General features: G+C 40.0%; 3 protein-coding genes across 5 annotated transcripts in view; 1 reads left to right on the top strand and 2 right to left on the bottom strand.

The window, feature by feature from the left end:
- arhgef6 (Rac/Cdc42 guanine nucleotide exchange factor (GEF) 6) overlaps positions 1–3,051 on the top strand; it is a 31,399-nt gene extending 28,348 nt beyond the window's left edge. For 2 of the 3 annotated variants that reach the window (XM_023266868.3, XM_023266867.3), the window contains one exon: positions 438–3,051. In XM_023266868.3, coding sequence (XP_023122636.1) covers positions 438–560 — 123 coding nt within the window. In that variant the 3' untranslated portion in view covers positions 561–3,051. The remainder of the gene's footprint in view (positions 1–437) is intronic. The other variant, XM_055016394.1, reaches the window with a different exon arrangement.
- Positions 3,052–4,339: 1,288 nt separating this feature from the next.
- On the bottom strand, positions 4,340–6,039 carry cd40lg (CD40 ligand). The gene is made up of 4 exons (XM_023266869.3): positions 5,736–6,039; positions 5,328–5,400; positions 5,128–5,223; positions 4,340–5,016 (listed from the first exon to the last, which is right to left on the bottom strand). Exons 1-4 carry the CDS (start codon positions 5,934–5,936, stop codon positions 4,643–4,645), a joined length of 744 nt encoding a protein of 247 aa, XP_023122637.2. The 5' UTR covers positions 5,937–6,039; the 3' UTR covers positions 4,340–4,642.
- Positions 6,040–8,099: 2,060 nt separating this feature from the next.
- tmtops3a (teleost multiple tissue opsin 3a) lies at positions 8,100–16,490 on the bottom strand. Its single transcript, XM_023266879.3, has 4 exons — positions 15,992–16,490; positions 13,263–13,591; positions 9,371–9,604; positions 8,100–8,687 (listed from the first exon to the last, which is right to left on the bottom strand). The coding sequence occupies exons 1-4, from the start codon at positions 16,374–16,376 to the stop codon at positions 8,475–8,477; spliced, it is 1,161 nt and encodes a 386-aa protein (XP_023122647.1). The 5' UTR covers positions 16,377–16,490; the 3' UTR covers positions 8,100–8,474.
- Between the last annotated feature and the right edge of the window lie 712 nt (positions 16,491–17,202).

The following is a 17,202-nucleotide window of genomic DNA, read 5'->3' as shown; positions in this document are numbered from 1 at the left end:
GTAGCATTTGATATTTACCTTTTTATAACACAAATATGTAGCCATTTTTTTTACAAAGCTGAATATATATATGCTAGTAAATACAACACAGCAGGATATTTTGAATGGTTCAGCGTCGGTATACTGCAGTTTACTAAACTGCAATTTCTCTTGTGTTTCTTTTATTCAGTTGTTATTGTTTGTGCTTTATTTTTCTCATCCATTGCTTAGTTTATACAGTTATATTTGCAGTTTTATTTGTAGGGCTTCCTGCCTCTCATGGATATAAAGGTGCCATAAAGATAAAGTTTATTATTATCACTGTCAAAATTGTTACCCAACATGGACGCCAATACCAATATATCTGTTACTGGCTGATAACCTTTGCTTGTATTAGTCAGACAATACAGTTCTTTTTAGAAGGAGCAACATTTTAAATTCCGTCCAATATTTTCCAGGAGAATAAGTGGATGAAGCAGTTTCTGGAGGAGGAGCAAAAGTCTCGTAAAGAGCTGGAGAGAGTCGTCCGAAAACTGGCCAAGCAGAAGAACGATTGTGCTTGGGAGGACAGCAGCCACTGAACACATCCGTTCAATCATCCTCATCGGTGTGTTGCTGTGCACGAATGAGTACCTTTATGTAAGCATGTTTGTGGAGGGACAGGAAGGGTCATGTGTGTGTGTGTGTGTGTGTGTGTGTGTGTGTGTGTGTGTTTGTGTGTGTGTGTTTGAGTATCCGTGTTCCGTCTTCACATTTCAATCACACATAGCAGAGTTGGACTCCCTCTCTGACGATGATACCTGGAGCTTCTTCGCTTCAAGTTCTGGAGCTTGATTTGACGTTACGATGAAATCTGATCTGTCTTCCTGATCCAGCCTCACGAGATGAGTCTATAAACGTGCTTCCTCCTGAAGCAGCTCAGCTAAACCGAGACGTTTCAAACCTACTGCTCCATGGCGACTGGCACTGTGAACACTCCCCAGCAAATGGAACAATTCTGGACAAGGACAAAACGAGTTCTCCACTGTTACTTTTGCTTCTGTTGGATAGAAAAGGAGTACAAAGCCATCACGTCTAATAGGTCTTCTCTTGCATGCACTTCTGTTACCAAGGGGACAGATTTTCTTCTCTTCGAACCATGACTTTGTCTTTGTCGTATTTTATTTGTCATGAGGGTCCCCTGCGGGGAAAATAGGTTATGTTGCGCTTTCATGATTATGTGTGATTTGCTTTTTTGTTACATTCTCGACATCCACATCACACATTTCCAGGCTGTTTTGTAGGCGTTTAAGCAAGTCAAAGTCATCTTAAATTGTGTTTCCAAATGCAGCTTTTTATTTAAAATCTGCATGAATGTACAGTCTTTCTACGGTATGAATTCTGCATCAGAAATGTGATAATCAAGATATTCAGATATGTAGTCCAAAGCTATCAGGGATGCAGCTAATAAAATAGGAAATACTTAACTATATATATCATTTACTATACAAGAATAAGCAAATAATGACAAAGATGTTACCCTTGCTCTTCTTACTAAAATATATTCAAAAGTCATTTTAACATATTGAATACCTAGCCTTGCTTTATTTTGGAATTTTTAAAAAGGTTCTTTATTTATTGTTCACCCAAGCATTTAATTATGGTGTTAGCCTTATGGTATATATAGTTTTGCTGCCTTTACACCTGTCTGGAACTTTAATATACAACAGTGATATGTAAAGACAAAAACAAAAAAACTCCCTGTTTTGGCCAAGGGAAAATGTGTTTTTTCCATCCCAGAAGAAGAAAAATTCCTTTAGTAATGAGCCTGCCTTGAGGATTTAGAAGTTTTTGTTTTGTGGCCTGTCAGGTTCCTGCAGAGCTGATGGAGACAAACTGAGGAAATAAACAGAGAGAGATTTATTTGTTGCTGTAGTGTAGAGCTCAAATGTTCAAGTGCCTCCCAAAGGGGTCCGTAGACTTAAAGAGAGTTAAAGACCAGCCTGGGACTAAATGCATAATTTATACTGAAAGACGTCACAGATGGTTTGTTGTAATATTTCAATTAGAACGACTCAAGTTTAGTGGGTATATAGGGGGAGCGGGGGTGAGAAACTACTAGGTCTTTGCGTGCGATGTAAGGTGCAGGACCCACAGCGGTACATTTCCTCATGAGGTTTAGCGTGCACACTGTCAACACTGCTATCTGATCTCGCTGCACGCAGAGAAGCAGTGGTTGCTATTGAAATGCAATAAGTGACTGCTTTACTGACTGACCTCCGGGTTAATCCCAGCATGGTTGGACAGATTTGGAGAAAATGCAATAATAATGAATTAATTAACCCGATTTATTAACCAAAAAAAGGCCCCGACATGTGGTTCAACCTCCACACAGTTAGGCTGTTCATTATGTTTCATTTGCGTCTATTTAATCGAGTCTATTGGTATTAATAATTGTTGTTTAAAGATAACTGACTAGGTCCCTTTTTTTTTTAATCACAAATGATCCAACGTATACTGTAATACTGTACAATGTCTGTTGGGAAGTGCTGTTTTTACATGCACCTCTTTCCAGGGACTTCAGAGCACTGTGTAGGGTACAAAGCAGCACTGGTACATCTGCAGAAGAGTGACTGTCTTGCTCAAGGGCTCTTCTGCGAGTTTAATGCTTGCTTGGATGCTGGAGTTGATCTGTATTTGTTTTTTCCTATTCGGACACTCTGGCCAGATTGTCTTCAGCGTCACTGCTGCTTCCTGTACAGATGTACGACTCTGTCTCATCATATGTTCGCTGCTGAGATTAACATTATTGCTGTTTCTGTAAAGACTGTTTTCATTTAGCGCCACATACTGTAGTTTGAAATTCCCAAATAGCCTCAGTGAGCACTTACTGGTGGGAAGGGGGTTGAACTTCAGTTTCAACTTGTTTATCTGAAATAATATCTCCAGACCACTGTGTGTGTTGTTTTTGACAGACTGTTCTATGCAATTATTGTTGTTGCAAGTATTGTAATGCTTTTTTTTTTCTAGACACCCTGTACTTTATGTTTGGTATGATCGTTCTTTTATTAAAAGTTTAATATAATAAGCGGAGTCATGCTCCTGACATCACTTTAACCGAGTGAAAAATGGAAAACTCCTAAAGCGGTTCTATCCACACAGAATCCTCTGCATGTTCCCTCGTTCAAGCTGGAAATCCACAAAGAAAGGCTTTTCCACGCTGCGTTCAGCACGCATGTGGTTCAGGAATTTATAGGTTGTTCAGATTCGATAGTAAGAAACCCTTTACAGGATGGAAGGAGTGACTAGAATAGATGACATCCTGTAAGATTACAACGCCTCTGCATGTATACACACCTCCAAAGAGATTCACACTTTCCGTACTGTTCTTCTCCACCTCGACAGTGGCTTGTGAAACTCAGCGGAGGGTTTTGTACTGTCTGAGATGCTAACTTTAAACTTGCACTTTGCTGCGTTGGCCTGTGGAGGGTTGGGGGGGTGGGTTGGCGGTAGAATTTTTGTATTACTCACCCAGCACAGCTTTTAAAACTAATTATTGTTCACCTTCTATTGTGGGCTATTCCACTATGAATCCTGAATACTTGACATGAATGATTCCTGTACTTTTAGCCTGCTTTCTTATACGCTATGAAAACCGAATTCTCTTGCTTCACTTGTGTGAATCCAAGACATCTGATTGAAGTCAATCTGCATTTCCAGCTTCTTTACTGCTTAAGAATATAGAGAAGAAATTAAAACTAAGTTCACTGTAATGGATTATCCAACACGGGCAAAGACTTTGATGTAAGATTCATGCACCTTATGGAAAACACACAGGGCCTGGCAACAAGGGAAAATGCATGATGCATGGCAAAGGGGAAAAACTTGCAAAGCTGAGAACAACATACTATTAGATGCTAAGTTTAAAAAAGAAAGGAGAAAAACATTACTCAGTCTAGTCACCCTTCCTGAGTGGTAGGCCACATCTTTAGTTGTCCTATTTGACATCGTGAGAAATTGCATCTTTGCTCTGTGGTTGCTAGAATTAAAAAACCATAGTGTTGCAGACTGAACTAGAATGCAACATGCAGCAGGTTTTACACTTAGAGTATTGCAAATAGTAAAGTTAAAGTTTCTTGTAGAATAGTTTGGAGGACTTCTGCCTGAATATTTTCACTTCAGTAAGTTCACCTGGTTTGAATGACTTTTGTGCCTGCATGCATTTCTGTTCCACCATTTAAACATTCTGCCTTTTCATGAAGGAATTTACTAGGAGGGTGTAGCTCAAAAAATCAAGATCAAATATGTGATGCTTATTCTAATGTGCACCTTTACTTTTAACTGAATTCTGAAGTTGGATAGAAGCAAGAAAGAGTGCGCATTGGAGGAGAAATATTTAAATATCATTTCACAGCCGTGCAACTCCATTTACATCAATAAATACAACAAACAGCCATTCACAATACTACTACAGAAACAACAATGATTAAAAAAAACAACACGTATGTCTGATTTAATAAATTATAGTTTACAAATGTGGACTCTGTCTCTCAAATCCAGGGGGAAAAAATAATTGTTGATCCAGTCTATTTAACAGTGTTCTCAGTAGATTTCAATCCAAATCCATTCACCAAATGAGTTCCCACTCTGCGCTTTGCTCCGTACATGTGCTCATATAGGAATCCTACAGTTTGTACATCCCAAAGGTTGTTACTTCATTCTCATAGTTCACCAGTGAGAGGTTCTGCACCCAGACGCTGAGCTGGTTTCCTTCCTCCAGTGTGATCAGCCGTCCCTGTGTGGCTGTGCACTTGTGAAGGATCTCTTCAGAGCCACTGCTGTCCAGGTCGCAGAAGGCCTCCATCACATTGGTCTCATTTCCTTTGCTGTTCTTCCTCAGCTTGACTACGCTTTCCAGAGCGTTCACGTGGTCGTTCTTGGTGAAGGTCACCATGGAGTAGACAAAGTAATCTCCAGGCCGGAGGATAGTCAACCAGCTGCTACGGTAAATGCCGATATTCTTCCGAATGGAGTGCTGCTTGTTCCACTGAAGATAACCTGCAGGAGAGACATGGAAGCTTTTATGAAAATTTTACTCCTGACTCCTAAATAGATTTCTGGCCACTTATACATTTAAAAAATAAATCTGTCAGTTGCATAGTTTCTAACCTGGTTTCTTTTTTGGAGTGTGTGATTCTAACTCAACTAGCATGTGTGCTGAGACTGTACGGGTCGTTTCCTGGTCGTCTGATGAAAGAAAAGCAGCTGGAAAAAAAAAGAACAAATATCAGAAACACTGTTGACATTGGGTTTTTTCTTTGCAACTTCAGATATACAGTTAATTGTTAAAATGAAATAAATAAATTTACCTCTTGCTCCATTTCCCTTCAGCTTTCTCACTTCAGCACCCTTCATTTGGCTTCTTTCTTCAGGTTCTTTCAGCTGTTGCCGCAAAAAAAGCAAGAAATCAGGAACAGGTAGCATCGTATATTGTTCACAAAATGCTCATCTTGTAACACAACCTCACATGATTAAGATAAAAGATCTATGAATATATATATCTTCTGTCTAAATATATTTATATACAATAAAACTGAATAAATTTGGCAACAACACTGGAAAATAGTTTACTTTTTTGATAAAACAAAAACTTATCTTTAAGTTTAATAGTTTCTTTAAGCTATCACCTTTACGCAGTAGGTCCAAAGTAAGCTGTTATGTCAAACTATTAGTCCATCTCAACTTATTTAATTAAAAAGAATAGAGAAAATCTTTACCAGTTGATCATTGTGGTACAGAAAGATGAATCCTCCAACGGACAGCAATAAATGCAGCACCACTACACCAACCAAAAAGCGGATGAGAACCTTGGTGTGGCTTTGTGATGGGAGTGGAGCAGGGAAAAGGATGGTCTGGGGCCTGTTGGAGCGTGGAGGCACCGGCGGTGGAGCCAGGCTGGTCTGGTAGGTGTTGATCATGCTGGAGAGGTGCGGTAATACCTAGAGAGGCCTGACGACCGTGACATCCCATGCGCTTTTGAACTGCAGCTCTCTCAAGCAACTGCATTTGTCTCTCACTACTTCCTGGAAGAAGTGAACTCTTCAACATGCACACATGTGAGCGAGATGTGACTTTTGGTATGAGGTGCCTCAGTGCATCTCTTCCTGTTGGGTATGTGTCCCTAAATGCCTCATGTTGTAATGCCACCTTGTGCTACCCAGTGTTTCTGTCTGAGTGTGGCAAAAGTTCCACCTTTGACCAATAAAACTGCTTCCCCAGAAGGTTTAGCACATAAACTGGTATAACACACAGTTTAATGGTAGCATCTGAGGTAGGAGACATTACACAGTGGATACATAAAAGCCTCTATATGACACACATGCACTAAATATTAAAATATTTGGCTGCAAGACTAAAATATGCATCAATCTCATACAATGTTGACACCTCTTTTGTGGAGTTAAACAATGAGAACAAATGCAGACAAAAAAAAGTCTCTATATTGAGTGCTCAGTAGTATTTTCACAATTTTGATGCTGTGGATATTTTCTCACAGCATCAGTAAATAAGTTGTATGAAGCATTTCAGTGCAATGGTTCAGTGACTTCTAAAGAAAAACCAGCTGTGACTACAGGTTTCATCACTAAAACGAGTGGCTGTTTCTTGTTAATTTTCACAAAATTGATTTGATCATTGCCATTTTACTTTGCCATTTACTTTGCACGTAATTCAAGCGGAGATAAGGATTCAATGACCAAACTCTTTCTCCAAATCTCCCCGCTGAATTTAGATCAGTTCAATTTGACTTGACAATGTCTTCTCAGATACACAACACGGTCATCAGCCTTTGATAACAACCGCAGTATACGTGAAGTCTGCTTGGTTGTGGTGACACAGTTGCCTGGAATGAGACCCACCAATGTTTTTGTGGAAGCCACATGGCCCGGTTGGGGTAATGTGAAATGTTTTTAATGTGGCTCAGTCCCACAGAAGCATACAGTGCTGGATACAAATATAATGCAACTGTTTTGTTGCCATGTAATGGTTGTGCTAGTTTAAGATGGAAGTTTTTTTCTGTCACTTCTGCAAAGTACCAGATCATATCTAAAATAACTGTAATTTTTTGAACCCTAACATCCAGATTAAAGCAGAAAAAAGTACAAAATAAATCTTTACCCACCCAAGATGATTAGCTGTTTATTTTTACATCACTTCTGGGATATTTACCCAAATTAAAATATCATGTTATCATGAACTTTAATATATTCTTGCTTTTTAAAAATTTACAAACAACTTTTTCTTATGGATTGCTATATGTGTATACATTGCAGTCTTTTAATGTGACCAATAAGGAAATCATTTAGTTTTTAGTAAATATGTGCTGTGCTGTAAAACCTGTGGTGTCAAAATACTCAGATTTGAATTTGAATGAACAAATAACCAAACAAACAATACACTTGATCAAAGCAACCAAAATATACTGATTGAAGTTAACCAAAGGCTGGGCTTCTGTTACCCATTATTTTGTGCTTTTATCTATCTAAATATGTTTAATATACTGAACACTTTTTATCCTTTATAATAGATTACACAGTTAAAATGATATTGAATAAAAGCTGCATCTCGGCTCCGTAAAAGATAAGGATAATGTTCTTTAAAAATATCACAAAAAACCTACCCACCTACAGGTCTGCACAACCAGTGTAAGTTATTTTTATGTGCTTGTCTGAACAACATATGTATAATGGAGGTAATGCAGCCAGCATAAGGAGATTGCAGATCTTTCATCTTCAGGCGGCGTTTCGTGCAGAAATCATCTCTAACATCTCTATGGCATCACCTAGTGGTTCAGAATATTATCATCTCTAAATATACGGTATATTCACAGAAAGGATTCATATGTACATTGTACAAATATAAATGCTGAATATACAAAATGTCAATAACTTACCCTCAATTAATTTTCTACTTAGTTGTCTAAACATTGATGTCACCTGTGAGCCAGAATCTTAATTTGTTTAGTTTTTTCTCTTGTGTAGGTTGTGTACTTCACTGTGTTATATTGTACTAATAACTATGTTTTAACAGAACATGGGGACATGATTTTATGTCATGTAAATCATGAAGTCATTTATGTTGATTCTTTATTTAACTTTTATATACATCTGCATGTACATGCAAAAGCAGCTGCTTAAACTTGGTCAAACCTCTAGCAAATACATTCATGTTTTTCTTTCAGAGAAATCATTCTAAATACATCTACCGACACTTTCACTTATGGAAGGTCAGCACTAAATGAAACAAGAATAAAAGCAGAGGTTGATCTACATGGCACTGAGTTTACATTCAAACTGTAAAGAGTTCACTTTAATCTTTATTTGTGAAATTAATAGCAGGGTGCTGCAAGATCGAAGGCAAATCTGTGTGTTTCAGTTGCACTTTGGATTCTGGAGAATTAAAAAACAAAACAGAATAACTGTTTACATTTTTTTACAGATGAAAAATATGAGGGCTTTTCATGGGGTGTAGTGGACAATAAGGGTGTGGCGGCTGCAGAGGGCGGCATTTCTGTTGCTGCTGAGGATCGGAGGTTGTGAGGAGCTGAGAGACGCTTGTCTGTGGACATTAAAGAAACCTGACAGCTTTATCTTCGGAGTTGGCTGCTCCTCTCCTTGAACAGCGTGGGATTCCGTGCTGCACTTCATAAAGGCCACAAAGCATCTATAGAACTGTGGAAGTACAAATCAGTGGATGATCAATGCCAGTGAGCAAGCAATGATTTATTGATTTGGAGATCAAAAATGCCCCATTTAGACCTGTTTAACTCAGCTAAATGTGGCTGAAACGTTTTTAAAATCTAGAATACATTTACAGCATTTAAAAAATTAACAATGTCACGGAGAACATAACCTTGAAATGAATCATTGTGTTTGAGCTTTGATTCCTTAATGTGCACAACTCCTATTGAAATAATGCTTATATACGTATAATTTTGACATCTAAAAAATTGAATTTAGCTCTGACTCAAGATATTATTTGACCAAATCAGAACTTACACAAAAATGTCTTTCGAATTACATGTGACATAAGGAGTTTTTCAGTAGAAAAACACCACATCTGGCCCATGCAGAGCTATAGAGGACAAACAGCTCTTGAGGCTACCACCGACAGATGTATTCCATCTGGAGTACTCATGTAGTTACTGACACAGATCTGCAACGTCAATGTTGCAGAGACCTGGGTGCCACTGAGTTCTTCTCTATGGATGAAACTTTTCTCTCCACTTCCTATGTAGCTACAGCTGAGCAGTGTTATGTACCTCAACCATCTTAGATAACCTGCTTCAGTGCAGCAATAGATGCAATGGAAGCAATGAGTCACCGGTCATCTGCACTCTGCCCTCAGCTCTCACCTGGTTGTTGAAGAACACGTAGATAACGGGGTTGACCACAGTGCTGAACTTGGCCAGGATGGATGGCACCACACTAGCCATGGGAGTGACCAATCCCGACCTTCCAAAGGTGGCCATTAGTGCCATGATGCCATAAGGCATCCAGCACAGCACGTAGCAGGACACCATGGACAACACCATCGCCAAAATGTGATGCTCTCTGCGCTGAGCTGCCAGCAGATTGATCTTACCCACCTGGAGACATGAAAGAGGGGGAGAGTCAGAGGAGCGGAGGTTAAAAATGTCAGAATAAATTACTGTTATTTAAATGCTACAGTTTAGGTAGAATTTTCATGCCTCTTCCCCATGCTTTTCTGTTTTATTTTCAACTTCCGGTGTTTTGTTTCATTGTGTTTATTATCTTAGTGTGTCCTTTGAACAATTTCCTAAATTCACACTAACCACAGAATGTGCCACATGTGAAAACTCCCTTCTTTGGTGCCATCCAGTGGTAGAAACAAGAACTACACTCTTTCTCACTGGATCCAACCTAAGAACACTGAGATGTATGAATGGACAGAAAGCGACACATAACATAATATTAGTCTTCAGTGGAATAGTTTATTTGTTCTATAGTTACAAATCTAAACTGCAATGCCATTAAAATCAGCACATAAACTGTGAGACATGGATTTATGCTCAGAAAAAACTGTAAACCTTTGGTTGAGATTTTTCAGTCAACACAGTCAATTTTAAGAAGCATTCCAGCAATTTAATATTCCTCCTCCACAAAGTTCAAGGTCTCACAAGTGATCATGTCAGCAGCTTGGAAAACTCCCTCCAAAACTACCTTGTGCTTCCTAAACTGAACTTAAAGGTGACGTATGAAAGATGTATGTCAAAACACAGTGGAATAGTGGTGTCTTTGACAAAGACTGTTTGCTTTATAATCCCAGCTTCTCTGGTCCAGCTACGCATACATGCAAGTGTACGTTAGTGCGTGTGAGTCCCTCCCTTTGAAACTGTTAGCCCTTTCCAAGCTCATAAACAGGCCTTCAAAAGCCAAAGAATATAAAGACAAAATATTTTGTTTGTGTTATTTGCCCAATTTGTGTGCACTTGTTTCATTTCAACTCAGTTTGAGAGTATTTACTGCTGTTTTGACGTTCCACTCTGCTCCTTTCTTGTCTGTTCTGGTCTTTGTGTGACTGTTTTAAAACACAGGGCCACGACCAGGATGGACTCAAACACATGTGGAGGGGCACAGATATGAGCAAAGAGAAGGAGAGACAGTTGAAGTAAAGTTAATGTTACCCGAGATGACAACAACTTGCTACAACCATTAGGTGCTATCTCAGGCTAATAGTTGTGACTGGATTTTTTTGGATGAGTGTAAATGAAAGCAAAGGAACCGGTGGGGTGACACTGATGGGCCTGTTTGTAATGGTGTGAGATAGCCATGTTCTAGGGATATCTTAAGGTTCTGAATACTGCAGAAAAAAAAACTCTAATGTGTAAAATCAGTAAAGCATCCCTTTAACATCTATCAAGAACTCCTTAGTGTAATGACAAACCAAAAAATGTGAGTTTTTAAATTTTTCTTTTACTGTTTTATGCCATTTATTAGCTGTTGACTCACTAAAGCAAAACAGTGACTGACTATATACGCATCAGACGTACAAGGTAGCTACAACACCAGGACAAACTGTTGTGTATGACTTGAGAACAGAAAGGTTTAAAAACACTGCAGGAATAAAGTTTGTCCAGCAGCAGTTTGACCCCATTGCATGCTTTAGTGTGGTTCATTACATGTGTTCTGCAGGTTTCTCCTGATGTGCTGAACTGCTATAGCTGTGGTGGTCTAAAATTAGCTCAAATACATCATAAGCCAAGTGGTTACAGCAGCATCTAGCCTGTGGCGACTGTCACCTTCTCAGTATTGATTTCATGCCCCTGTGGCCACCTCCTTGGGTAATTACCACTGTGATTCACATCATTCTGCTTCATGAATAAATGAGTGTGCCTGTCTTGTGAAAGGAGCCTCACAGAAGATAACCCCTGGTCCTCTCCGTCAAATTACTGCACATCTTACATGCACTCAATTACACTTCTCCTTGTGTGGTATTAGGTCATAACCTTTGTTGCTGCATCCCCATGATCCTCCAATCAGCAGTGATTTCTGCATGACTGTTTCGTTCTCCTGAACATCACACACAAAAAATAATATACATTCCTATGTAACTAAATTGAAACACCAAATATGTTTAATGCAAATTTTCTGTCAACATAATGAGGAAACATTATTCATTCAGCTATTTAAAAAAAAAAAAGCCAATAACTTGACACAGAATGTCCAGTAATATGTTCCCAGACACAATCTTCCTCTGGCAGAATATCAGATCCTGCTGTACATAACTGTGAAGATTTTTGTGCTTATGTACTCCTGGGTACTAGGAGATAAGATTGAAGCATGAATGAAGGCAGCAGAATTGTGCTCCTTGAAGTAAATCCATTGTCCATTCAGCAAGACACCACGATTATGTTAAACAGTGAATCACAAGAAGTGTGTAAGCACATTCTAAAAACAGAGTGGTGACTCTAATGCGATGCTGCCATGTGGAGAAAAGAAAACTTCAAGCTTGAGTCACACTGATGCCGCTGGTATAAATGTCATCTCTCCATCTGACGTCTCTGTTTAAGTCACCTCTGAGAACCCAGCAGAAAGCTCCGTAGACAAGATTGCTTGGTTTCTAAGAAAAGCCTGTGGCGGGGCTCTGACTTGGTGTACAGCTGAGCCCCAATTCACCGGTACAGTAATCAAGTCAGCAAAGCCCTTTTCTGCTCTGACTCCCTTGGGTGCACTGAGTTAAAAAAAATGGAGGTGCTTATACAACACCATGTATCCAATAGTAACGGGCTGCTTCCAGAATCTAAAAATACCCTGTAGGTGATTCATTGATAGGAGTAATAAAAGCGAAGAGCATGGAGGAACCCAACACAAACTGGGAGCCCTTAATTACCAATTATTCATGTGACTAGTGGGTTTATGTAAGCCCTGCGAAGATGGGCATGCGTCACTGTGCACTGAGAGGGGGTCATTGCCTTCAAGAACCAGACTCTAAAACCCAACATGCTCTCCCGAAGACATTGGCCATCAGTCCTTCTCCCGCTGGATAAATTGATTCCAAGATTGTAAACACAGACCAGTGGCTTCCAGGATTATCTGGCTTGATGCTCCTTGAAATTACCTTGAAAAACACATGGCCAAATGCAACCGAAAGTCTGACAGCCATCGATCAACCCCTGAGCCACGATCTTACGTCTCAAGAACACCTTGACAGCTCGGAGCCATGGTGGAAGCCACTTTAGCAGAGCTGTTACGCTGTCATAGCGGAGCAGAATAATGAAGTGAAAGGCAGCACTTTGGGCACAATATCAGAGAAAATTACAGGTTTGTACATGCGGTGTCGAATACTGAACATTTTTGATTGGATTGTTCGCAGTCAGATATACTGAAAAAAATGTTCAGCCGTCAAATGTCAAAGCTGAAATCACATCTACTGCAGTGAGACAATGAAGGCTCTGACAAGGAAAGGAAAGTCTCTGTCAAACAGATTGGTGCCCTCCATGGTGTGAAAAAGTATGTAAGACAAGGCAGATGTATCGGATGTCACATTGCACACTTAGCTCTAAATTTAGATTAAAGTAATCTAAACTCTGAGCTGCCATCTGTTGTCATTGGCTTTCTCTTGCAATTATAAAGCATTCTGACATACACATGAACCAGACATAATTATGCTTATACATTGTATGCATATCTAAAACCCAACACAGTGTCTGATTAGTTAATTGTTAGTGGTTATGTCTGGAATTTCTACCAAGTGACATCCTTTAGTCGAGTGTATGGACTCACCCTCCTGATGGCAACCAGGATTCGACCGTAAGAGTAGACCATGAGCAGAAGGGGAAGCAGCAGGCAGAAGATGAAGAGACACAACACATAGGAGATGCTGGTGGTGGAGCGGAGGTGCCACTGGACGGAACAAGTGGTACCAGGACCCTCAGGCCCGTAGCTGCTCCACCCCAGGAGGGGCGGCAGTGTCCAGAGCAGAGAGTAGAGCCAGGAGCCTCCGATGCACAGCCAGGCCTTCCTGAAGTCTGAGATGTCAATCTGGGAGGACTGCAGCACGGTGGTATAGCGCTCATAGGACAGAATGGCCAAGGACACCAGGGACACAATCCCTTAAGAGAAAAGAGAGGAGAAAACAGAAAGAGTAGTTTGGACGTAATAAACGGAGACCACTTCTTAATTATTCCTTCCCATTTGCCTCAGTAGCAACTCTATGCTTACTGTCTGTCAAAACTCACTGTAAAGCACAATGTGAAACTAATCTGAACAAAGTGATCGCATGATTATTTTTTAATTTTATGTTCTCTGTGACCATCATGTAATATCAGATCAGATGGCTTCTTTTTTCCTACAGATTTTAGACAGGAATGTACAAAGTGTACTGCATAAATTAGCAGAGTAATTATAGTGTAGATATTATTGTCTAATTGATAGTCAGTGAGGACCAGCTCTGTGACTGACTGACTGAGCCTACCTCAGATCACATGCCTGTATGAGCGAAACAGGATCTTTTGTTGAAAAATTCATCCTCACATGATGTTCAAGGATGCTTTGTGCTTGCTGCTACTTAGGATGCAAACACACTAAAGTAAGACGTGGTTAGTATTACACCCACATGCTGCATGTTTATATTGACATTAAGAGCATGCTGACATAAACCTTTACCTCCTGTGTCTAAATGCAGCCTTACATAGCTGCAAACATGGCTGTATATTGTTGTTTATTTGTGTTTACACTTTTCTTATCCTGCATGGCTTTCCCGTCGTATTTGAGTGGATGACCTTGTGAACAGGGTTGGTGCTCAGGAGTAAACAGAAAGAGAGGTCAAAGGCCAAAATTGAATGGAGTCCATCAAATGACAAGTTAGACCTCAATTATCTGTACTTTGACACAAGATGAATAGGCTGTATTGGTGCTGCATGTCCTTGTCACTGACTGATTGTGTAACAGCTGCATGCAAGAGTTAGGGTGTCCTGGAAAAATATGTGTTTTACACTACATTCCAAGTGAAAAAGGTAACTACAACTTCTGCAGCAAACAAACATAAATCAAAAATGTTAATACACTGATGGGTATCTCCATCCTCATGCCTAACAGGTGGAAATGTGTTCTTTTCATCACATGGTGCTGCTCCCCCCTAAAACATATCTTTGGTGATTTGGCTAAAGCGCTCTATCTTAACTTCATTTGTCAGAGCTTGTTTCTGAAATCCCTTTGTCTTATCTAGATCTTTAGACACTCATTTATGCAGTGATTTTCACAATTTTTCCCTTATACTGTTTGTGCATCAGTGCTGCACAGTATAATGGTGCACCACCACTCACTCCTCCATCAGCTCAGCCTTCCTGCAGCTCCATAGCAGTCATATGGGGGGGTCGCTTTGCATTTCCACCCAACAGATGTGTGCTTCAATCTGACAGTTTCTTCCAGATGTTGTCTTGACTTCCATAGTTCCCCTTCAATACCCCTTTTTTAAAAAACAGCATTTAGGCCAGTGGAATCTGAAAGAGAGCTGATGTGTTTTTATAGCTCTCCCCTGCTTTTTAGGCATCAGGGAGCTTCATTTTGAGATCCTCAGTCAGTTAATGAGAAAAAAATTATTTGCTCTGGAAATGCCATCAGCTGGCAGTTAGCAGTTCTTGACCTGCTTTACAAATCCTTAAGCCTGACGAGTTAATGAAGATCTGAGATTTTACCAACAGTAGACCACCTATTTAATTGCTTTTAATATTTTTTTTATACTTATGATAAAAAAGGAAAGTGCATCAGCATTCTATAAAAGCTTTTTTTTTTTTTTTTTAAATTCCTGTTTTCTGCAAAGGTTGCATTTATTTCTTCTCACTTAATAGGTTGCCCAAACTTTTGCAGAACTGTATTGGCTAAGCTGAATCTGATGCATGTTTTAAACTGTACTGATGATACGCATTTGATTTAACACAAGTGTAAGAGCCTCAAATCCATGAATTGAGTGAAGTGTGTTTTTCTTCTACTTATTTATTTAATGGTAGACAGTAACTGTAAAGTGCATTTACTCATGCTCTGCACTTAAGTCAAATTTAGATTTGGAATTTTTTGCCTCTATTTTACTTCACATTTTCTATCCACCAGAGATTGTACAATTAGATTACATTGCATATTGAATATTACATATAAAATGACCAGAATTTAATATATGACCACTAGTAACACTCTGAATCTACGTTTAATACATTATATGCAGCTGATAATGTGTAATGATGATAATAATGACATTTTTAGTAATAGTTCTGCTGTTCATTTGGGCAACATTTTAAATGCATGACTTTTACTGAGTATTTTACAGCACTTTCAACATTTTTTTTCTGAATACTTTTGCACAGATGCACCGCTGCCTTGGAGAGAAAAAAACAGCTGTTAACTTTCCGAATCCATCATAAAACTTTCTACATTCAGTCCACAAGAGCAAATACACACACACACAAAAAAGAGGGAAAAAGTTGCACAGCATTACTCCTCATGCATGCATCACTCACCAAAGAGGGAATTGGCGAACCCGTACCACTTGCAGCCGTACTCTCCAATGAGCCACCTTCCGTGCAGACTCGCCGCGAAGCTGAACGGAGTCCCGAACACGCACACCAGGACGTCGCTCAGGCTGATGTTGACCAGGATGAGATTGATGGGCGTCCAGAGGCGGCGGAACTTTGAGAACACGATCAGAGTGAGGAAGTTGTTGAGGATTCCCGCCACTAAGATGAAGCCCAGGCATACTGCCACCACCGTGTGGCCGGTGCGGCTCAGCCCACCGGGGCTCTGGGACGCAGCGGAGTCCCACAGGGAGGCATCGGTGCTGAGGCTGGAGTTGGAGAGGGAGCTGTCTGTGGTGCTGGAGTTGTAACCGCGTATGTGGACGACCATAGCAGTGAGAGATGAGGCGCTGAGAGACAGAGAGGAAGCACCGACTGTTGCTGAGCCCTGGTGCAGCAGCTCTGCACGCCGTGAGGGCCAGTGAAAACACAGTTATTAGAGTGTGAAGAGAGCTGAGTGTGCCCTGGGCACTTATAACTGCACTCCTATAATATATGCAGATACCCCCCACCCACCCCCTTCACTACTCTGACACACACACACATACACTTAATGTCTTCTTCCTTCTTTCTTAGAATCACTGCAGTTATTTTAAGTACTGCTTTTGATCACAACGGTCTGTATAAATAGACTATCCACCAGATTTGCTGCTTTCCAGCTGCAATGCCTTTCAGTGCCTTGGCAGAGCTTATGAGGCGTGACTCAAACTGCATGTAGATCAGTTGGGATTTATGGTATTTCATGCCCGATATAGGCCAGATTAAGCGATTGTCCATCCTAAAGTTCTAATTTTGCAGTCACACTTGATGAAATTGGTCTGGTCGCTCCGTTCCAGAAATACAAACTTTGTTGTATGTTTTTTGCCAAGCTGTGCATTTCATATTCACTGCTGCTTTCTGTGCCAGACTGCTACTGTGTATGGTTCAATTGTGCACAAAGAAAGCCATCACAAAGGCAGCTTCACACTTGTTCAGAATTTTCTTTTCTGCACTAAACCGACCATTCCAGTATTTTTCTATGTTTTGTCCTCTTCAAATTGTAACTATTTTCATGTGTTCTCACTGGCAGACAATGGTTCCCATTCAGTTCTGTACCCTGCGACCTCACTAGAGTCTTGAAACAAAGTATAGAGCTTTGAAATAGGTAAATGTGTTGT

Source organism: Amphiprion ocellaris, chromosome 13, assembly GCF_022539595.1.
Source record: "Amphiprion ocellaris isolate individual 3 ecotype Okinawa chromosome 13, ASM2253959v1, whole genome shotgun sequence".
Classification (NCBI taxonomy): domain Eukaryota; kingdom Metazoa; phylum Chordata; class Actinopteri; family Pomacentridae; genus Amphiprion; species Amphiprion ocellaris.
The sequence above is the reverse complement of the archived record's forward strand: the minus strand, read 5'-3'. Positions and strand labels throughout refer to the sequence as shown.

Bases quoted from the DNA above. Each gene is read 5' to 3' on its own strand.
- cd40lg (XM_023266869.3), bottom strand. From the start codon at position 5,936: ATGATCAACACCTACCAGACCAGCCTGGCTCCACCGCCGGTGCCTCCA. The intron at 5,401-5,735 runs GTAAAGATTTTC...TTGCGGCAACAG, and splicing joins TGTACCACAATGATCAACTG to CTGAAAGAACCTGAAGAAAG. The intron at 5,224-5,327 runs GTAAATTTATTT...TTTTTTTTCCAG, and splicing joins GAAGGGAAATGGAGCAAGAG to CTGCTTTTCTTTCATCAGAC.
- tmtops3a (XM_023266879.3), bottom strand. From the start codon at position 16,376: ATGGTCGTCCACATACGCGGTTACAACTCCAGCACCACAGACAGCTCC. The intron at 9,605-13,262 runs GTGAGTCCATAC...TCATGTCTCCAG, and splicing joins TCCTGGTTGCCATCAGGAGG to GTGGGTAAGATCAATCTGCT. The intron at 8,688-9,370 runs GTGAGAGCTGAG...GTACTTCCACAG, and splicing joins ACGTGTTCTTCAACAACCAG to TTCTATAGATGCTTTGTGGC.